The sequence below is a fragment of the Cololabis saira genome, chromosome 4, assembly GCF_033807715.1.
Source record: "Cololabis saira isolate AMF1-May2022 chromosome 4, fColSai1.1, whole genome shotgun sequence".
Lineage (NCBI taxonomy): Eukaryota > Metazoa > Chordata > Actinopteri > Beloniformes > Belonidae > Cololabis > Cololabis saira.
In genome coordinates this window covers 32,021,013-32,043,722 of record NC_084590.1, presented here as the reverse complement: position 1 = coordinate 32,043,722, position 22,710 = coordinate 32,021,013, and the positions used below count along the sequence as shown (strand labels likewise).

The 22,710-nt window shown below is 40.0% G+C and overlaps 2 protein-coding genes across 4 annotated transcripts; both read right to left on the bottom strand.

The window, feature by feature from the left end:
- Nucleotides 1-30: 30 nt before the first annotated feature.
- trim59 (tripartite motif containing 59) lies at nucleotides 31-8,664 on the bottom strand. 3 transcript variants are annotated; one of them, XM_061719471.1, is made up of 5 exons: nucleotides 5,937-8,664; nucleotides 4,173-4,465; nucleotides 3,848-4,069; nucleotides 3,174-3,383; nucleotides 31-1,633 (listed from the first exon to the last, which is right to left on the bottom strand). In XM_061719471.1, exons 2-5 carry the CDS (start codon nucleotides 4,425-4,427, stop codon nucleotides 1,028-1,030), a joined length of 1,293 nt encoding a protein of 430 aa, XP_061575455.1. In that variant the 5' UTR covers nucleotides 4,428-4,465; nucleotides 5,937-8,664; the 3' UTR covers nucleotides 31-1,027. The 3 variants fall into 3 exon arrangements, with proteins under 3 accessions (XP_061575455.1, XP_061575454.1, XP_061575453.1); XM_061719470.1 differs by lacking the exon at nucleotides 5,937-8,664 and adding an exon at nucleotides 4,556-4,910; XM_061719469.1 differs by lacking the exon at nucleotides 5,937-8,664 and having other exon boundaries at nucleotides 4,173-4,910.
- A 73-nt stretch (nucleotides 8,665-8,737) lies between these two features.
- Nucleotides 8,738-21,800, bottom strand: kpna4 (karyopherin alpha 4 (importin alpha 3)). Its single transcript, XM_061719468.1, has 17 exons — nucleotides 21,605-21,800; nucleotides 19,031-19,075; nucleotides 18,769-18,858; nucleotides 16,316-16,345; nucleotides 16,067-16,119; nucleotides 15,327-15,422; nucleotides 14,923-15,008; nucleotides 13,860-13,946; nucleotides 13,383-13,552; nucleotides 11,806-11,850; nucleotides 11,520-11,651; nucleotides 11,156-11,284; nucleotides 10,418-10,522; nucleotides 10,274-10,345; nucleotides 9,487-9,649; nucleotides 9,310-9,404; nucleotides 8,738-8,969 (listed from the first exon to the last, which is right to left on the bottom strand). The coding sequence occupies exons 1-17, from the start codon at nucleotides 21,671-21,673 to the stop codon at nucleotides 8,874-8,876; spliced, it is 1,563 nt and encodes a 520-aa protein (XP_061575452.1). The 5' UTR covers nucleotides 21,674-21,800; the 3' UTR covers nucleotides 8,738-8,873.
- Between the last annotated feature and the right edge of the window lie 910 nt (nucleotides 21,801-22,710).

Sequence of the window (22,710 nt, the reverse complement as noted above, 5' to 3'; positions counted from 1 at the left end):
ATGAATTAGATTTTACACATTTCACAGCATAAAGATAGTTGTAATTTAATTATGACTGACATTAATTTACTGTTCTGGAAAACTGCAACAGGAACCAACATACTTCACAGTAAAAACAACAGACATTGAAACATTTTATTATTTAGAATACAACTTTAAAAAGTGCTACAACAGGTCAGGGAGACAAATTTAATTTGACATGATTCCAGTTTTTAGGAACTGTACTTGTAGTGAATGTCCTCGGCAACACACGCTGATTAAGGTGGAAAGCTGAGATAAAGAAACGGTGGTTGCAGCTTCTAGTCACCCAGTTTAGATCCACACCTCCGGCTCAAAATGTCAGTGCTGTAAACGCTCTTGTTGAGGGATAAACATGACTGGTGTCCTGAAGTGAAACGCAGCTTAATATCTGCCCAAGCACAACAGAAGGTGCCTCTATGCTCCTGTTTATTAAAATGTTTTACAAATGAACTGACATTTCTTCATGAAGGAGCACAATAGTCAACACTTAAAGCTACAAAAACTGTAGGAGTTCACCCTTTCATAGTGGAAGCAAGGGAAGGGGAAACATCCACCTAAGATTAACTTCATGTCATTTCTACTGTTCTTGGCTACATGTTGCTTTGCTTGGTTGTTAATACGTTCAACGTATTAAAGTAATTAAATTCAGAAAATATTGTGGTTCATTTGTCATGTGATCAATGCATATTTGTTTAAGTTGGAAAAGAAACCTAATATGCAATGTTTGGAGTCGGGTGCAGGGAGTCAGTCCTGCCCACCACAGCTTAATATGACTGTCTACTGTTTTTCATTTGGTCCATAACGCCACCGTTTACACTGCAATAATTAAATCAGGATTAATGATCAATTAAATAATGAACAATCATTGATGAAAATACACGAGCAGAAGCAGCAGCTGTTTAGAAAATACTGAAGCTTGAATATTTCTTTTTTTTTTTTTACCTCTCCCTCCCTTTTACCAGAAATGGGGGAGTGAAACCTTAAAGGGCTTACGGTTTGGTATTTGTCAGCGTTTTAAAAAAGAGCTAGCCACCAGCTGAAACAGTCTGTCCCCGATTGAACAGAGATGTGAGCTCCAGCCCTGGACCGTAGAGCCCATCGCTGCGTACGTAGACGCTGCAGCCTCGCAGACCGACACGATGAGTTGGGTGCTCAGGCTGTGGGCTGACTGACCCAAACGAGACAGGAGAGAGAACCCGAGCGACGACGCTCCAGCCAGGTTGAACCACAGCGCCGCCAGCAGCAGCAGGAGAAGTAGCAGTAGTCCTCCGAGCAGCACAGAAGAGGTGGGCTGCCGCTCACACCGGGCCTTCTGGGTCACTCTGCCGGCTCGCACTCTCTCAGCTTTGGTCTCCATGTTGCCACATCTGGTGCAGCAGCACACCGCAGGGACCGGTGCCTCCTCCAGGCTCCCGATGGTGACCGCCGGCCAGTGCTGCTGCAGGTACGCCGTCGCCCGTGGTGTGATGGTGAGGTTGATCAAAGAGGGCAGAGGGGTTTTGAGGAACTTGTCCACCCTCTCTCTGAACAGATGCACCTTCTCCAAGAAGACCAGCGGCGATTCTTCATCCTCCACCGAGGAACCCAAAGACACGATGTCCAAGTGTTCTTCCTGCAGGGAACAAACGTTAAAGCAATTCATCTAAGGACAATTAATGCAGACATGCAGCTTCCCGCCTTTTTATCTGCACTTTGGCTCAGAGAAGGTGACACTGTAATGTCCAAACCTGCCTTCTTTATTACGTCTAAAGCTTTTACCTACATTAGCGGATGTCTCGTGGAGAGTGTTTATAGTAATTTGCAGGGGTAACCATGAGCCTCTGCAGCGATTTCCATTGCAGAATCATTATGAGTGCCTTGGCTTCACTTTGTGATTGATTTGTGATTGTCTAATTTGTCTGCTGTTTTTTTTCCAGTGATTGGCAGAGGAGGTGCAGCAGGAGGGAGAAAAAACCAGAAGGGGGCAGTGACGATCTGCAACAGCTGATGCTTTAGTTTTTATGTTGGTTAACTGGTGGTGTGGCAGCTGCCGTACCCAATTAACGCCCCTGATCTAAATGACAATAAAATTTAATTCAATACCATTCCACCACTGTTTTCATCTGTAATATTATAAGACAGTGTACTTAAATGTTAAATGAATGCTGCATTCAAACTTACACATTGACTGCAGCAACTTTCTCCCACGCCAATTGTCTCTCCTTTGCTGCTGCAGCTGTTTTTTTTCCCCGAAATATGCTCTCATACTCGCCATACGCACGTATTAACACTTCCAACTCCAGTGGCGTGAAGTATGTGGATCTTCAGATGCAAACTAATGTTTCCTCAAAGGGATTTTGTAAATTGAAATGTTAAATAAAGTTAAAAAAAAAAAAAAGGTATGTGGATCTTTTGTTGTCGCCGGTTGCCATGGTGAATCGTAGTATCAGGGCTCCATTGATGATGGCTTTTTATTTTCTTCATACACGCGCGTAACTCAAGGTTAACAAACTCAGAGTTGATTGAACTAACTCATATCAGCTGTTCTGGAACCGAAAACTCTTGAGTTTCCTATCTCAGGATAAGTCAACTCAGTTTGTTGAACCTGCTTCCTGGAATACCCCTCAGATCTGACGGCTCATTGCTTGGCTGGTTTGTGGTTTGTTATCATTTTGGTCGGGGCTCCCATTTAGCTGCTGTAACTGTCTGCACTTATTTTTTAACAACTTGTGCTTTTTATTATTTTACCCCTTTTTTTATCATTTCATTGTGTTTGTTATTTACTGTTTAATTGTGTCTTGCTGCTTTTAATGTTGATGTAAAGCAGCACTTTGAATTACCTTGTGTTGAATTGTGCTATACAAATAAACTTGCCTTGTCTTGAGGTGTACTATTGCTTTCAAATTCAAAATTAGCTCATATCTAATGAGGATGAAATTAGATTTTATGACATCTGAAAATCATTTCATGCCTTTCCTAATTCCAGCATCCTGACTTTTTCCAGATTTGAGGTTGTAAAACCCCCCCACAAAAAAGCACATGCAGCATGTCTTCAGTTTAAATGTGTTCCTTGTCTTAAGTCATGGCTGTCACCAGCTAACCACAGAACTGCATGAACGCTGACAACAAATTACCAAAATGATAAGTTCCCTTCCCCTGTAGCATCTACCCACCTGAAGCTCCTTCACTCTGTGGATGACGGGGTCGAAGGCCTGCGACACCTCTGCAGCAGTTTTATCCAGAGCCTCCAGGTGTGCTTGTCTCTTCCTGGACAGGACTGCCTCCACGGACGTGAAAAACTGATCGACTTCCTGCCGGTCCTGCCTCACCAGACCCTCGCAGCGGGCTTTCTCCTGCTCCAGTTGCTCCCCCAGTTCACATACCTAACAAAGAGAGAAGTAGGTAGATTTACAGCAATATATGTGGACAGTCCAGCTTGTTGCCCAGCACTGTAGGTCCCTATCCATTTTCAAAAGTCGCTCAAGAGAGCATTTAATTCAACAATGTAGTCAAGAAAGCTCTTAATGTTCTTTTGCACTTCATATTCTGTGTTGCCATTTGTTCAGCTTAATACTCATATTTTCATGATCATGTATACAGTAATTTTTTTATCTTTTTTTTCATTCATGTTCTACATGCAATTTTTATGATTTATTTTTATTTTTATGATTTTGTATCCTCATAAGTATTTTGTTAAATGTTATTAGGTGGGGGCTCCTCATAAGCCTACTGGCTTGCTCGCTCCTCCCTGCACAGTTTCTTTTAACTGAACTTACTTGTGTAATGTTATTTTTTTATTTTATGTGCTAAATAAACTAAACTAAACTAGTGACAGAGCGCTCCTCACCTGCGCCCATCTCTGGTCTGAAAGCTCCGCCAGCAGCAGTGAGGGAGTTGATTTTTCCCTGATGAATGCTGCCTGCAGGTCATCGATGGGGTGGCCCTGGTGCGCCCCGACAGTCAAACACAATCCGCAGATCAGCTGTCGATCCTGGATGCAGTACATGTTGAGAGGCTGCCGGCGGTGCTCCTGGCAGGACGGGGGTCTCGGCTCACTGTCCTTCTGGTACTGACACCACAAGGGCGAAAACACACACATGATAAGATGAGCAAAAAAAAAAAAAAAACCATGAGGAGGCAACGGGCAAATATTTGAGTTAAAACACTCCTACTTTTTCAATAACAGCCCGCAACGACACATTGGTGGGCAGAGCGTCTACGCCAGTTGGGGGCAGCTCCACCACACTGCGACAGTTGGGACATTTTATGGGCATGCGGAGCGGGCGCCAGATGGAGTAGTTGGTGGACGCCTGCAACAGGTTATCCAGGCAGGTCTTGCAGAAGGTGTGTGAACAGGACAGGACTCGGGGGTCAGAGAACAGCGAGTAGCACACAGAGCACGTCAGGTCCTCCTCCAGGGCGTCCATGATGGCAGACGTGGGACTGTTGTCAGGACCAGGGAGCTCTGAGAAGATCAAGATCTGTCAAGGTCACCAAGATTTATGGACAGGAAGCTGCGTATCTCACCTGTTCAACACTGGAAAATGAAACTAACCTGAATGTGGTTGACTGATTAAATCAGTGTTTCTCAATCCTGGCCCTCGAGCCCCCCTTGTCCTGCATGTTTTAGATGTTTCCCTGCACCAACACACCTGATTCTAATTAATGGTCCTTATTAGCTTGTCACCAAGGTCTGCACAGCTCTGTTGATGACACAGGTACTTGTATCACGGTGTGCTGAAGCAGGGTAGCATCTAAAACATGCAGGACAGGGGCCCACGAGGACCAGGATTGAGAAACACTGGATTAAATAATTGCTTAGATTAAATTGGTGCATTTTTCTTCTTTCTTGTAGTTTATTTATTTTGGTCATTTCCATATTAAGAATTCAAAAACAAGAAAAGAAAATAAAATAAAACAAATAAACATGAAGTTAATGCTAATATTGCAGTAGACCAAAATATATAAACAAAACCGAAAAGGTGTAGGCTGAAGCTCAGCTTATTGCCCTTTTATAATCAATTTCTGTCAGCTCCTACATAAACCGATACAGAACAGTAAATCAAATAAAAGAAAAACATTTCATATACTTTTTTGTATATTTAAAACATTCAATATACTATGTAAACCTATTATCTATTTAAGTTCTGACACTTGCATAAACACTCATACAATATGATCATACTAAATGAGCATCTTTTTCTTTAATACTTTTTTAAATATTTCCACTCTTTAATTTCCATTTCCAAAACACTCCACAGATTAAGCCCATAAACTGAAACACATCCATGTTCTTGTGAACATACAGTTTCCTCTCAGTTCATATCCACTTTGTCTTTGCTGAGCCAGATTATTATAAACCTTATTTGACATCATGAAGTGATGCTTCTGGAGTGTAGTTATGCTTTTGGTTGCATTATTGTGTTTTGCACCTGATGACCAACTCAGCTTAACAAAACTGACCATTACAAGCAGCGTGAAAGTAAACTCACGATGCAAATATGACAGATTTCAAACTAGCTGTTTACAGTCCCATTGAAGTTAAGAAGAGCAGCTCCAGATCAGTCATGCTGTTTGTTCAGGTGAAGTCTTCACCTGGTATTATCTTAAAAAGGCTGGTTTTAGCTTTACGTAGACGTGTAGACACAAAAAGCTTTTTTTGTTCTTTTTTTTTGTTTAATTTGTCTTGTTTAGCAATAACCTTTTACACAAACACTTAGCTGGACGTGAAGCTGCTGCATTACTCACATGTCGCATCCAAATACTTTTGTTTCCCCACCCCATTTCAACCAACTCGAAACAATTTCACCGCAAAAACGTTCTCCTCGCGACAGTTTTAGGTCATTTGTTTCACCTTAGAACTCAAAACCACGACGACCCGACTTAAGCGACGTTTAAAACACGTTTTATGCCATAAACCCTATTTTTAAACTCACCGTCTGTCGGAGCTCCGTCGGTCCACAACAGAGCTGCGTTTCCTTTTCCCTTCGCTGGTGCGTTCAGGGGCACTCAGTTTTTATACTATTTGTAAAAGCAGCTGCGGTTAAAAATCAGGGTGTTAGAAAATACGGTCTAGTTTAACGACAATCTAGAAAATATATCAAAAACGAAGTGCCCAAAATAAGTCCTATCTACCAAAAGTGCTAGATTTTTGTTTTTATACAAATATATATTACACTTATGGCATTTCTGAGCACACAAGTAGGTAAACGAGATCTCCCTTCCCCATATTTCGTCGTTTCCCTTACTTCTCAGCTCGACCCCAACATGAAACGAAATACTTGTCTCGGATGTACAATATCTAGCATCACGTCTTCACTTTTCTGACAGCTGTTAAACGCAACGTTTTTACTTTTCTAAGTGCGCTTGCGTGGAAACGGTTGTTTTGACCAATCAGATTGCGTCTCCTCCAGATTTGAATCCTTGCTCGCAGTCCAAACTAGTATGGGAAGCGCCGCAACTACAAGCACACTTACACAAGTCTAGTTATAATTATGGTTCAAACGCGAGAGGGCCTCGATTATTAAAATAAATAAATAATTAAAACCGCACAAAAAAAACAGCACCACCACCACACCACCTTTTCACAGAGCACACACACGCAGTCTCTCAGTTTGGGTTTCAACATTTATTTTCTTAAAGACAACCTATCCTGTAGCCTATCTCCCCAAAAGGTTATTAGGCATTCCACTTTTTTTTTTTTTTTAATTCCTTCCTTCCAGGTAATAATTTTAGATTTGAAACCACATTTGCTAACAAGGAATGCTGCAAAAACAAATTAAAAAAAAAAAACCCTATGTTTAACAGAAGGTTCAATGAGCACAATATGTCATAATTACTACAGTGTCTGAAGTTAAAAAAAAAAAATTGAAAAAAAAATGAAACAGGATAAGCTTGTACACCTAGCTGGTAGGAGGGAAGAGGGATATGGGGCTGAGCACTCGCAAGGTACTAAAGTTACAGCAAACTTGTTCATGGGTTTATTTATCATTCATGAAACCCATGTAGAAGAACTCCAGTCGGGTATGCGGGATAACTTTGTGAGAAAAAGGGACGTTAAACCCCTCTTTGTCAATATGAGATAAATTAGCAGATTCCTTCCTGCTGCTCCTGAAATAGTCATTATTCCTCAAGTATCCCTAAAAAGGATCATTGGATCACTTTCGCTGAACAACAAAGACTGTTAGTGGAGAAATGCATAATGTAAAAGGTTGTTGGTAGGTCAAAACCTATGAAACCCACCAACACCTTCAAAAAGACTTTAGGCCTCAATTTGCAGTACATGTGCAAAACCATAGATTATTTAGCAAATCGGACACTAATGAGGAGCAGGGAAAAGGGAGACGTGTAACGTTTAAGCACAGTTTTACTTAAAATGAAAATTACACTGTATCCACAGCCTAAGGAAACTAAAATACCCTAAAAAATAACTGTGCTATAGTTTAGTACATGCAAAGGTTATGATTCACAATCCTACTTGACATGGCTGTCGTTCTCTTCTCCCTTGGTAATAATCAAAGCTATGGCAACAATACTGCGAAGCAGTGATTTTTGCTGTAAAATGAAGAAAAAATAAAGGAGTTACACAAGAGGAACAGGTCATTTGGTTGATGATGGTGGCGTCAGAATTTCAGAGCATTGAAGCCTGTGTTTGGTGTTCAGGTTCTGGTGAAAGGATGGAATACAATCGTCATCATTTACCTTTACAGAAGCAATGAAACTAAAAGCTGAGGGAAAAAAGTAAAGTAAAATAAACAAAAATGAAAAATAAAAAGGAGCACACTGGAGGCAAAAAGAAAAGCCCGAAAAAAGCATCTTAAGTCAATACACTGTTGCTCCACACCTGCCATTAACATTGTCCAGTGTCAATTAATACTAACTTAATAATTCAAAACAAAATAATCCTTGTGATGACGATTTTTGTTTTTTTTTCCCCCCATGTCCAAAGTTCTTCCTTTCAGGATCAGCCTCTTTCAAAGGCAGAATATCTTTCCTGAAATCTTTGCTAAACTTATTGTTGCGTTTCTCAATTTTTGTTTCTCTTCAGATGTTTTGTTTCTTTTCCCGTCTCTGCATGCGTTCTCACCCAGCCTTGCACACTGCCAGTCACGCACGCTGCCAAGCACACACAACTCATCCGTCCATTCTCTCTCACATGCGAACCGCGCAGCCGGACTCCTGGCCCTGCCCACCGAGGGGGTGGTGGGGTGGGGTGGGGTGTGGTGCCCTACAGGGGCGTCTCGTTGGAGGAGATGAACCTGGCTCCTCAGCACTGAGTCCAGACATTCATACACAATGGGTCCATTCACACACATGTCTGATAGCGTGGCCGATTGGGGGAGGGGCACATTGAGGGTGGCGCCCTCTTTAGTCGGAGGACCGCAGAATTGTGATGGTTTTTGGTTCATCTCAGTTCCAAAATCAGTTATTTTCATTTCTGCATTTTGTTGGAATATTTCAAGATCTCTTGATTGCTTATTTTTGAATGTCCTTGGTTCTCCCTGGGCAGACATCGAGTTTTGTTGTCGTTTGAAGTAGTTTTCCGAAGACGACAGCTCCAATAACGCAGAAGTTATGTCGGCATGCCTCTCAACGCATTCGATGTGGATGTTTTGCTTTTTCAACATGTAGCCACTCATTCTCACTCGCACCCACTCGCCATCTCAAACTTCATTTGGGCTGGTTCCTCTGGAAATGCCAAATGAAATCCACATATTTTTCTCTCAGATAAGATGCAGCCATGGATCCCACGAGCCAAGCACAATGGATCGAATTTCTCACACTCGCTCTCTCTCGCTCTTTCTCTCCTAATTTGTTTATGTTGAACAGAGTGCTGCATCGTGAACAAAACTCCAGAATACCCCAGATGACGTCTAGAACTGGAATCCCTCGGCTGGCAAGTTGGCTGGGTTGAAGCCGAAAGTTCCACCCTGGATGGTCTCTGGGACCAGGCTGGTGTCCTCGTCGATCTGAGTGACAAATGAACAAATTGGTTGTTAAGATGCGCAGGTGGCGGTGTTACATGCACAGGAAATATCATTAAAGACCCATCGCTGTGCGTGACTTTTAAAGTAAATGGGACAAAACAGTTTAAGTTTAAGAAAACTGTGCTGAATTGCATATTTTTGCAATGTGAATCTTTCACACTTTTGTCCATTAAAAGACCTAAGTTGCAAATAACATGCTAAATGTATAAGGACTAAACTAACCACAATTTTTAAACGTTAAATCTAAATATAGAAATTAAATCACAGCAGCTCAATATTATATCTATGAATACATTTACCACATTAGTTGAGTGCAACTTACATCGTCAGACGAAAAGTACTGATCAATAATTTCATAAGCCAATTTGTAGATATCTTCATTTTCATGATTTTGAAGCATCTCCACCTTTTCCAAACCTGTGAGACAGAAATATAGAAATTAACCACATGAAGACCTGAATAAAAGATCTTAAAAACTGATAGTAGACATGGAGCTTACCTCCACATTCCTCAATGAGGTTAGCGATCGTATCCGCCTCCTCGTCAGCCATCTTCAGGATATTGCTGAGGCCATCGAGAACAACCTGCACAACTTGAGCATCTTTCACTGTGAGCAGGTTGCAGAACGGAGGGATCACCTGCTTCTCGATGAGATGTGCAACCTGTGGATACATATTAATCTCTTAATCTACCAGACCACGATGAAGAGGGGGTTTGTATCATTAAATATTTTGAATATTCTAAAGTCAGATAGTAACTTAGCAATCAAAATTGTCTGCGATATTAATCACTGGGCTGACTGTGGTTTACTCTCTTTAATGTGCCATCATTACACACATCACATTGATCGTGAAGGAGAAATCACCACATTTCCTCAAATAAAGGTTTTATTAACTTCAAAGGCATAGACTAGTTACTTATTCTCAAGATAATCCCCAGTCTCCGAGGTACTGATGTGATAACAGATGTACAAAACTCTGTTTTACATTTTAAACCTCTAGATCTGCCTTGAATACAATTATACATTTCAATTAATGGGACTGTGCCAGGAAATTGGAAGCCACAAAGTCAGCAATGACAATTTAATGAGCTTCCTGGATTGTGCCAAATTAAAATCCCATGCAAATTTGATAGGAAGTCAAACAGTTCTTAACAGGGCTTTTATTTTGAAAGGACTAATGTTTTATTCCACACAAAAATGCTGAATAGAGCAACATTCATTCCGTGAATAGATTTGGTGAAAGCAGTAAAATTATACGGATGAGCATGCAGGAGGAGATTCTTACCTGATCTTTCCTCCCACTTATTGTCAGGTTACTGATGGCCCAGGCTGCTTCCTTCTGAGTTCCAAAGTCACCCTAAAATATATGCATTCAAGTTAAGAGACCCTCTTTTTTCCTAGGATTTTTCCACTTGAAAAGTATACAAACCTTGTCAAGCAGGTGGATGATCATGGGGACCAACTTGGCATCAATGACTGCCTGCACCTGTTGCTGGTTACCTGCTGTAATGTTGGACAAGAACCACACTGCCTCCTACAAGACAAAAAGAACAAATCAAGAATGAGAGACTGTTATCCTGCAAGCAGATGGGATAGAGGTGCTTTAAGATTTCCCCCTTTTTGCAGGTTTTATCCAAAGCAAAGAAATACAGTGTTTTCCTGCATTTGCAACTTAAACTATGGACGTAGTTTTGTCCTTGAAATGGATCAGAATCCAGAAGTCAACTCAGAAGTGTTGATCTCTGGTAGAGACAGGGTGCTGTGGGTGGGGAGAAGGTGACTTGAGGCCGTAATCATCGGCCAGTCACAAAGAAGGCCCCGTTTTTCAAGTGACTGGTCTCAGATGCACTTCGATATCAGCAGAGATTTCAGCACCTATCAATCCACCAACCCATGGTTCACACATTCGATCACATACAGACACACATTACTGCCCCCCTCATCACCTAATCTTTATCACCAACTACAAGTGGCCGTTCTCCGATGTCGTCTTCACCGTCGTCATCCTCACGATTCTCCACGCTGTGAATTCATACCATTTATAAACTATCTAACCCCCATCTAACCTTTCATACAGCATTCACACTTGCACCAAGTCTCTGATTTCATCATTTCCAGTAAATCAGCAAAGTATTTTGAGATGTTCCCCAAAAATGGAGAATGTTACCTTATTGATTTTCTCTTTCGGGTGAGTGAGGAGTGATGGGAAGTGGCTGAGAGCGTCACAGTTGAGCACCACTTGCGTCTGTTCATCTGTGCCAGTCACTATGTTCCCAACGGCCCTCAGAGCAGCAGTCTGGGTGGGGAGAGGAAAGAGGTTTAAAAAAAACCAACCAACAACCACTACTACTTATTACAATAATACAAAACCGAAACTTGAACAACTTTTTATTGTAGACTTAAAAGTCTCCCTAGAAAAGTTCAAACACCTTAACAGAGTCATGATAAAATGACAAAAGCTTGTCTCTTTACTGAATTATTAAAAACCCTGCTTTAATTAATTCATAATAGCATCAATCTCCTCTCCATACCTGAACTTTGACCTCCACGTGACTCAGTAGCGGAACCAGGTGAGGGACAATGCCAGAGTCGATGACCATTTGGATTTGCTCGTTACCAGCATCAGTTAAGTAAGACAGAGCCCAAACCGTGTCCACCAAGATCTGGAGGTAGCAAAAAACACCCAAAAATGTAGGTTACATACATCTCAACTCTGTGCAGCTTCAACAAACCATGTTTTAGCAGAAACTTTCATCTGGGAGCATATTTGAGCAGGGCCCAGACACCAAAGCTAATAAAAAAAATCTCGATACTCACACTGACATCTGTGTGATGGATCAGCACACACAGAGCTGGCAGGATCTGAGGGAACAATTTATACAAAAAAAAAGGACACATTAGAAGGTGTAGTTTTAAAAAAAAAATTAATTAGAGAGACCACTGAAGATGTCCAACACTGACCAATAAACACATGTCTCTTATTTCTACAAAGTTATGAAGATAACAGCAGCTTTCAGCCCAAATCAAATATTTCTTAAGGCAGTAATTTATCTACAAGTCAGTTTTAGTTTCTGCCCAACCGTTTCATCATCTACAGCGGGGTGGGGAACCCTGGTCCTCCATGGCCGCTCCCCTGCTTCAACACACCCTGATACAAGTGACTGACATTAACAGACCCGTACAGACCGTGATGTAAAGATGATGATGACCATTAATTAAGATCAGGTGTGTTGATGCAAGGGGAGTTTAAAAAAAAAAAAATGCAGGACTGGACCCTCGATAGGTCAGTGGGCTGAGCGGGTGCCATTTACAGATGCCCTCGTGCCCCGGCCTGTCGCTTCTTGCTGCACGTCTCTCCCTCTCTCTATAACAATTTCCTGTCCACCCATTTTCTATAAAAAAGGCCACCAGCACCACAAAATCTTAAAAAAAATAACGTAAAATAAAAAAAATGCAGCCCTTGAGGACCAGGGTTCCCCAGCCCTGGTCTATAGGTTGATCATCATGGCTACGATAGTACTGCCTTTCTGCATTGGCTATAAGAGATTATTAGACAAGCACCTTTCCTAATGTCTGACATGTTTAAAACTGCAGCATTATGTGTGACTAACAGGCAGCTGCAACGACTAATAACACATCAAACTACAAAATAACCTATAATGGGATTTGGCTGCTAAAGGAAATACAAAAAACACACATGAACGCACACACACACTGCACACAGCATTTCTAATACAGCCCCTTTACATTTTCTATGATTAGAGCAGTAACACAATAAAAAACATAAAATAGCACTGTTGATTATAACGACATGATTTTCAATATAAAAACAAACATTCAGTAAACGTTGATCATGGCAGCAAATATAGACACTGGAAAAATTATACATTTTCCATATTACACTTAATAGGGGACAAAAAAACTAGTATTCAATCAGTTGCATAGTTATCCAGTGTCGATCACTTCAGAAGAGCGTTGTAATCCGAACTTTAAACATTCTGTGCGATTTGAAAGAAAAATATCCCCATGTATTTTTTCAAATTAATAAAAATCTTAAATTAGCATGAACATGTTCATGAGATGAAACATCTGGAAGAACTGAGAAATAAACTCACGTTTCCTTTGATGATAAACCAAACGAAGCAGTTCTTTACAGTACTGATATTACACTGCCAATACATTTTTAAGATATCGTGCAGCCTCTGGAAGGTGGAATAGTAAAACTAACGTATAAGGATGGAAAGATGTTTTCTGCAGGCAAAGTTTGAACACACCTTCTCTTTCAAACAAATGGAGAAGTGTATCCAACACTTAAATCAACAATAAAAAAAAAAAAACAATCACAACTTCTAGACACTCAGTGACATTGCATGCACACATATTTTCACACAGACCTCCTGGATCGTCTCCATCGGTGGTGGAGGGTCCTTGTGACGGCACAGGTTGACCATAACCCAGGTGACATTGCGGAGGAAGGTGATGGGGATGGAGGGACTAATGAATGAGAGCAGGGGCTTGACCACACCCAAGCTGATCACATAGTCTCTGCACTGCGGGCCATCACCTGAGCACACACAAAAACGGAAGGTGCTTTGGGACCAATTTTCTTTCCCCTTTGATTTACATCCTTGACACAGTGACAGGTGTGGGTTCTTCTCATAAACCCCAATGACAATTTAAAAAGTAGGGCAGATAAACAGTATGACAATGTTTCCTTTTGTTGTTTAATGTGTTAGATTATTTCCATACATGTCTGCAAGTTTCCAAATATAAGTAAGTATGTTAAATATGTTAGATGGGACTTTTTGTTGCCAAAAGTGACAAACAAACCACCATACTAATTAAAAGACATCCGGTTTGCATCGACTCACCTATGATGTTGCCCAGAGCCCAAACGGCCTGTTCGCACACATTCTGGTGAGGAGAATGAAGCAGCCTCAAGAACAGAGGAACAGCATCTGCAAAAAAACATTAATGCAAACGTCAAATACAGCCCCGACAAATTACGTCTATTCCAGCTCGGCTGAAACCCGTACTTTAATCTAAGGACAGAGATACACTGGCGGCACAGTTAAAAGGAAATTTGAGGATACAAAAAAATAAATCTAATGTTGCTAATTAAATCCTTAGGAAAAAACTCAAAATATATAAATAGCAGATGCCAATAAAATCTGCTATAAACATGTGCATTTTTCACTTTTAATACCTGCTGTAAATACATTTCAAACAGTAAGGTGTCCTAAAAAAGGTGAGACATAGCTTCCAAAAGGAAAACATCAATATGCTATGAAAACAGCATACATTCACTTTAAATATGACTACCAGGTTATTATATTATACCAGTGATTATTTTAACTATTATTTTTGTTTTATGTTATTTACCTTGTACATTAACATCTGATTGGCTTCTCTACATCATATGGCTGTATAATGTAAATATTAAAAAAGGCCAATGTTACAATTTACTTCCCAAACTAAAAACAACGCCCATGGTAAAAAAAGAAAGAGAAAAAAATATATATAACAAACCTAACTAGGTGATAGAAACCTGATTTATCACAAAGCAGACAACAATGGATAAAAACTTTAAAAAGATGTGCGGAAACACAGATGGATGCAACATATCCTGCTAATTGGCCCTTTCCACTGAGGACCTCACTTCAGTAAATCAGCAACAGAAAGAAGTATACTACTTATTCTGACAGATCAACAGATCACAGAGTATGTTCAGATCACAAAACCCCCACCAGAGCAGCGCACACTCACAAATGAGCAAGGTACAACTCCCTTGTAGTCAGTTTCACATTCAAGCATAAAACAATGTACCCAAAGTACAATGTCTGCTTTGTAAAGAAGAAGAAAAAAAAATAAAAAACAACCAGAAATAAGATCAAGACAGTAAAAGAAATTGTGTTTTAACATAGTGGCACTTACTGGACTGGACCACAGCTTGGGTCTGCTCTGAGGTACCCGACGCTATGTTGGTTAAAGCCCAGGCAGCCTCAAACTGGAGAGACGGGCTGCAGAACGATAAGATGTGAGTAACAGCAGCAGAAGCAATGTCTGAAAACGACTGACACTGGGCAGGGTTTATTTATAATAACATGCCGGTGAGTCGTTCCACAGAGAAGGTGAAAACCGGAACACATTTGCATAAAAGCAGCACAACTCAAATCTAGGCTGGGGTAAACCCTGCATGATTTAGAAGCATTCATAAACTCAACATGATCAGGGAAAGAAGTCAACTTTAACTAATAACTGCACATAGAAAATAAATACATTTAAAAAAGCATGAGTCACTGCTACATGCAGATGAACTCTACTGCAGTTTTGCTTACTTGTCATCTCTGTCCAGGCAGTGGACCAGAATAGGAAGGATCCCAGACTTAATCAGGTCATCTATGGGAGGATTACGGTCGCTGGACAACAATTTCCTATTAAAACACAAAAAGAGAGATTCTTGCTTCAATGACACTAACAGATAAACAACCAAATGCTCAGAGTAAAATAGCAAACAAAATGCAAGTCAATCACAGCCCTGGAAATTAGAACAGCAGCAGAATTAATGCGTCCAGGTCAGTCCTAACGTGTAAACTAAAGTCAAGCTGCCTGGCCATTTACAACAGAGCCATGTTTCAAGCAGACTTCATAAATTCAAAACTGTTTGAACAGAGTTGGGAAACCAGTCAGCCACTAACACTGCGAAAGAGAAAGGTTATGTTGTAACAGAAAATCTACTGCAACCCCAAAGCATGAGTCAAAGCACTTGTGTAGTGACACGCAAATTCAGGAGCCAGTAAATAACAGCTATGAATAAAAATTACACCCAGACTGCTTCTGTAAAAATGATAAGTCACGGCAAAAGGGACAGTTTTTCTAGACAATGTGTCATCTTTTTGAAATGTCAAAAACAGAAACCCTGAATAGCAGATTGATGATATTTTGGAAGATATTACCTTGAGTTCTCAAAATCGCAATGTGAAACATAGTAGTACAACAAATAATTGTCATTGTACAAGCAGAGGTAATAGGGAAGTTTTATGGTTTTCTTGTTAGCAATGCATGTTTGTGTCTTTACCTTGCAGCCTGAACGGCACTCAGCTGGATCCCCTGGTTATCGCTGGTGGCATTCTACAAAACAACGTAACAGGATCACTCGCTGTACAACACTCAACCCAACTGGCAATATCCATTTCATTTTCCAAGTTAAATATTTTGCTATATTTACCTTAATTTGCATATTGAGAAACAAGAATATATTTTACACCCAGAATTTACAAATAGGAGTTGGAATGAACAAATAAAAAAAATGAATAACCAAACTTACTTGCACTATTGTTTCAAGTGAGGTGTTGTGCTGTAAAAGAAAATGTTCAAAGTGATTAGGTTTGAATCACAGACCATCCACTATGTAAAGCTCTATCAAGCTCTATCATTTATTCTTTTAAACAACTGATTCTGTGCTTAAGAAAAAAAAAATTTAACACAACAATATTTTTGAAAAGCACATATTTTTGATTATTTTGGGTTTCAAGTGACATTATGATGGCAGCTGACTCTGGGAAATGCATACCGGTGCTTTTATTGGATCTATCTGCAGCTTTTGACACTGTCGATCACAGGATTTTCATCAATAGACCTCAAGCTGAGGTAGGGCTTTTCTGGAGTGGTTTTAAAATAGTTCTCTTCATACCTCTCAAACCAAAGCTTGAGTGCCCTTAGAAATCAGGCCTCATCTGTTCAGCCTTATGTGCATACTTCTGTACTTTTTTCCCTTTGCTGCTTAAACTCTCGCTTAAAAAAAAGCAGTTGAACACTTTTCTTTTTAAATAGGTTTTTTAGTTGATAAATGGTTTTATTGGTTTACTGTTTATTGTTGGAACCTGTGCTTTTAATACACTTTTCGTTCTTTTGTATTGTTTGCATCTACCTTGTGAAGCACTTTGTGACTCATGTCTGTGAAAGGTGCTATATAAATAAAATGTACTTACCATACTGTTGTGTGACACAAGCAGGAGGTAATTTTGATCAGAAAAGGGGTATGTATGGTTCCAAAAAGGCTTATGGGGAACAAAATTATACAACAAATGTTCCCCAGGCAACATAATTAGACTACTGTAGTAGCTGGACTGAGAGCACGTGTGCAGCATTCACTGGTTTGCAAGAACTCAAACCTGCACACTTTCTACAGAAGCCCCCGGAGGTCTCTCTACCTGTCTTATAGCAGCATAGGATTGTTGATATACTACTAAGTATCCATTTTGAAATCAGGTCCCTCAACACTGTGAAGTGGTTACAGTGACTGAATCTCCAAATAGCCGAGTGGCCATTTAAATGCTGGAATACCACCAAACTGAGGTACCTTTAACTCAAATTCACAGAAACACTGTTTTCAGTTTCACAGGGCCGTTGTATTGTGCCTTCTATATGATGTACTCGTCTTGTGATCAGGAGATGTGAAATTGTATTGCCTTCACATGATACAAATGATAGCCAACAGGGGGTCACACGCTACAAAGATTTTGCTACACCAAACCCCTGACTTGTCTGACTAATCTCTTCCAAACACTTACATCTGTCATGAGCATTGAGTTCACAAATTTGTCATCACTAAGGTTAGAGTTAAATTATGACACAGGTAGCTTCTTGTGAGTCAACCTGGTTTCTTAAAAAAGACCATCAAGTTTCTCTCCATGCCTTCTCTCTCTCTAAAATTTTTTTCTCAAAAATTTAACAAATTATGCTGAGTTTCCAGAGTTATTTCTGATCATCGCTCTTGCTAGTGTTTCATTTATCTGTGTCATTCCTTTTCCAGGGTTCCCTTTTGTTTCCCCCCTACGCTATCCTCTCGTCTCACTTTACCCAGAAAGTCTTCCTTTCCTGACTTCAAAAAAATCTCAAACTTGGTAAATATCTTTAAGACTGAGGTGTCGGTGGATCTAATGAACCACATTTCTGAAGTCTTCATGTATAGTGATTACATAGTTCCAATCAAATGTATGCGTTACCAATTTGCCTGCGATGTATAATCTGACCAAAATAAAAAAATTAAAATCATATTGTAAAGGGGATTTTAATAAAAGGTGGGATTTTCTATGGCAATGCCCAGTTGTATGCCAAAGTTGCATATGTTGAGAGTTAACAACAGAGATACTTAGAGTTAATCTATTGAAAGCTCCTCATTACCCAGATATAACAATTGCTAATTTTCTTCAACAATAAAAGGCATCAATATATTATAAGATTAATTACATAGAAACAAGATAGGCCAAAAACAGACCAAATATCTGGTGTAGACATCGCACACATCACCACTCATGTAAAACTAAGAGAATTGTATTGTCAATTTCTTCTTTTATCTTTGAAAAATAAAAAATAGCGGAGATATCCACCTTGGTTCAATGTGTGGATAAAACAGGTAGGCATCCCATCTAAACTAAAAAATTGCTATATTTTGCATTTGTCGTATCACTGCATAGCAAGAAAAAGTATATATGCCTGTTTACAATCCTGTTCCATCCAGATGGGCTAATATAAGAAGCGCTGCAAGGAAGCAGCGCTGCATGGACAAATTATTCATAATTTTTGGAGTGTTTAATCTAAAAAATAAATACAATGTGAAAAACCTCTTGGACAAACAATCACACAAGATCATTTCTACCAAGCTCCATACCCTCACTGCTTCAGCAATGCCATAAATGAGTGATGGTAGTCTACACACCAAACATAAAACCATTTTCATAAAGCAGAGGACACCATATGTGGAAAACAAACACGTACTGATCTGAAATCTCCATCAAGATCAGAGTCCTCACAGATGTCCTCATGGGGTACATTTCTCCTCTTCAGAAGGTGCTCATCCCTTTTGTTCTGTTTTAGAAGGACAGAGACAGAATTTCATAAATATGGCTGAATTTTCACATTCATTTAAGGACAACTTGGTATATTTCAGTGTTTTAGGTCAAAGATTATATGCAGATAAAAAAAAAAGTATACTGTAACTCAAACTTAGAATTATGCAATATGGCAAAAATGTAATTACCTTTCTGAGTTCCACCACAACCTCAGTCCTCTGTCTCCTCATAGTCTGAAGGAAAGATAACATTTGAGCATTATACAACAAGGAACTTTAATTTCATCCTCCAAACCAGAAGAGTAACTGGGCTACAAAACTTAAATGAAATCTGTGCACCGTGTAGAATCAGAGAACAATTTGTGCAGTCATTCATCAAATATTGCTTTGAGCCCATCACTGCACATGACAGCATATAATATATGCTGAATATATCATATATATATTTCCATCCATCCTCTCCTCCACTTCATGTGTACGTAGGGTGGTACAGAAAAGGCAAGATGAAAATTACTCAATCTGACAAACTTCTACAATGATATAACAATAAAGGTTGACCCAATTATCTAAAAATAGAGCTTAAAAGAAAAAAAAGGACATCTTTAAATGTAGCAAACAGGCTTTAGAGTGATTTGAACAACTCAGTCCTGAAAACACTTATACTAATAATAATAATAATAATAACTATCTTAATCCAAATGTCAAATTTAAATTTTTACAATAAACTGAAAAGCTTTAACACAAATACCACAATATCATGAATTGTTAAACGAATATGTCATTTTACTATTCATGGCCCCCTTCAAAAAAGACCCTGTGCTTGGTATCAATCCATCCGGTCCCTCCTAGAGCCCACTGGAACAGCCAAGCTCAGGGTCTCTGCCTTCTACCAATATAAAGCATGTGCATATCAGTCTGAGGGGTAACTTTGTGGAATGGTCTGGATGATGAAATCAAACGAAGCACTAACTTTATACAGTTTAAAAACACATACAAGAAAGCAATTCTGGACAAGTGTAAAAATGGGGACCTCTAAAGAACTCAATTTGCATTGATTGTTATTTTGTTCCTTGTGGGATGGATCATATACGATACAAATATAACTGCCTGCATTCAGGAGTGGTCATGGATCATCGTAGAGGTGACAGAGATTGGATTTTTGAATTTAGGATATTGTAGGAGACCGGTTTAATTATGCCTTGATCTTGTTTATTGGTTGTTGTTTTATATTTATTTTTTGTTATTTTATTTCTCTTATTTCTCTTTCTTTTAATTTTTAAATGGCATATATATGATATGATATTGTGAGGAAGGGACAGGACTAAATAAGCGTCCTGCTTCCTCCTGTTCCCTCTCGAACACATTGTTTTGCTGTGTTTTATTTTTGGATGAGACTGTGAAATTGTTTTGCTTTTTTTAATATTTTGATGGGTTTTGTTGTGTTCGAGACAAAACCAACAATAAAAAATAAAATAAAAATATGGTGATAACATCAAGCCAAAACTACCCCAGTCATGCACAAGGTCCAAAACACTGCAGTCTGCAATGCCTGAATAGCCAAATGTTTTTCAAATATCAACTTGATAAAGTCCTTTGCAGCTTCAGCTTTCAAAATGGCTGCATCTTCAAAAGGAGTTTCAGTAAAAACTGAACAATCATGAAACATTTGATGCAGAATGACTGGATAAATTTAAACCACATGTGCCAAAGAGGAGCATTTGAGCATACATGCAAATCACTACCAATTTCTAAATAACGATATCAATCAGTGTGTCCTTTAAGAGCTGATGCTTGATGGAAAGTCTGGTTTATTAAAACACATTTAGGAGCTGAATCCACACACGTGACGACACCGTCTGAGCAGCAGAACCCCCACAACACAGACTTGTCAAACAGGATGTATAACAGAAACACCTTCAACGAGCCCGCCTCATACTCATATCGATACCCTGCGTCGTGCATGATCAGCCACGAATGCGAATCACCTGGCTTACTTATCGATCCGCCATTGGCTGCCGTGCAGCTTTGATCCATCAGCTCGATCAGCCGAGCCAAACGGAACATCAGCTAAAAAAACGGGACATATACACGAATATAACAATATAACCCCGCGGGTCGTGTGGAGACACGATGTGAGCGGTCAGTTTGGAGACTGGAGTGTGTTTCCGCCATTGTTTTTGCTGGTACAGACGGGGGATGGGTGGAGCTGCAGCACCACCTTGCTAAGCTAGCACCGGGCTGGCCGCCTAAAGGCGGATTCATGCTTCCGCGTTACATCGACGCAGAGCCTACGCCGTAGGGTACGCGGCGACGCGCACCGTACTATGCCGTAGGCTGATTTATGGTTCCGCGTACTCTACGCCGTAGGCTCTGCGTTGATTTACCGCGGAGCCAGAATTTAGCTTTACCCCGCCGCCACGGTCACATGGCAGCCGAGAAGGTTCATCCAAAAGACGTGTTAGGTGTGTTTTTATATTTACATGGAGGTGATTATTAACATTCACCACCGAGCTGAAGGATCGGTGTCACACACACACACACAGGCCCGGCTAGCCCAGGCTAGCACCGCATACACTACACCCTATGGGTTTATTTTATTAATATACATATATATTTATGTCTTATACCAAAAGTGATGTCATTGTGGAGCAGAACCCGGCCCGGGCCCGGGCCCGGTGCGGGAGCCCGGCCGGGCCTCGGGCTGCAAAGTTCCGACGGGGAGAAATTAGAAACGACGTCACAGCGGACACAGCGCAACTTTACCTCCAAATCTCGACCCTTATTCTTGAAATTCTTTAGCCGCTGGTTGTCCAGTTTCTCGTTGTCGGCCATTGTTATCGGTTGTGGACCGTGTTCGGTTTGGTGCGGGTCGTGGGTGAGCTGGGGGAGCTGTCCTCTCTCTGGTTCCCGTTTGCAGCGCTGGTTAGCGGACTATGCTCTGCTCGCTCCGCGGTGCATACTGGGAATGCCGGTGGTGGAGGGCTGGCCCCGCCCCCCTCCTGTGACGTAGAGGGGCGGGGAAACCCCCCGCGCTCTCATTGGCTGCCCTGACGACGTCTACGTGCCATGGCGGAGCTGGCGGAGCTCCGCAGCATGTAAAGCCATGGTTACGCCTGCATGTGAATATGAATGCGTGATCAGGGATGCAAGTGAAGTGGGGCAAATGCTTATCTGGTTTATAATCTGCGATTCTGTTCTGGGTTTTTTTGCTCCTCCACTTTTTGCACCCCTCTCTCATGAACTCACATCGCTCATAGTGATTGTGCAATAATAATAATAATAATAATAATAATAATAATAATAATAATAATAATAATTTTCATTTCATTTTTTCATTTTCCATTTCATTTCATTTCATTATTTATTCAAACAGGTTAAAACAAAAACAAAATAGTCAGAATACATAAAATGTATATACCGAAAAAAAAAACAAAGAAAACCATAAGCAAAACAAAGCAAACTAAAAAGACAAATCTATATGTAAATAAATATTTCCTGTTTGAAAGGGTGTAGGATGAAGTTTCAAAAAACTTTTCTAGTCCTACCCCTTCTAATGTTCTGTTTTTACAATGTATTCATTTCACAGAACTCCAAAAGAAAAGCATAAAAGAAAAAAAAAAGAAAAGAAAAATAATATATATATATATATATATTATTTTTCTTTTATATATATATATAAATATAATATATATATGTAATATATAATATATTTATATATATATATATATATATATATATACACACACACACACACAGGCCCGGCTTTCTATATAAAATTAGAATAGAATAGAAGACTTTATTGATCTCCCAGAGGAGAAATTCAATCGTGCAGCAGCCAAACACACACATGCTCAACTGTTTATACAAAA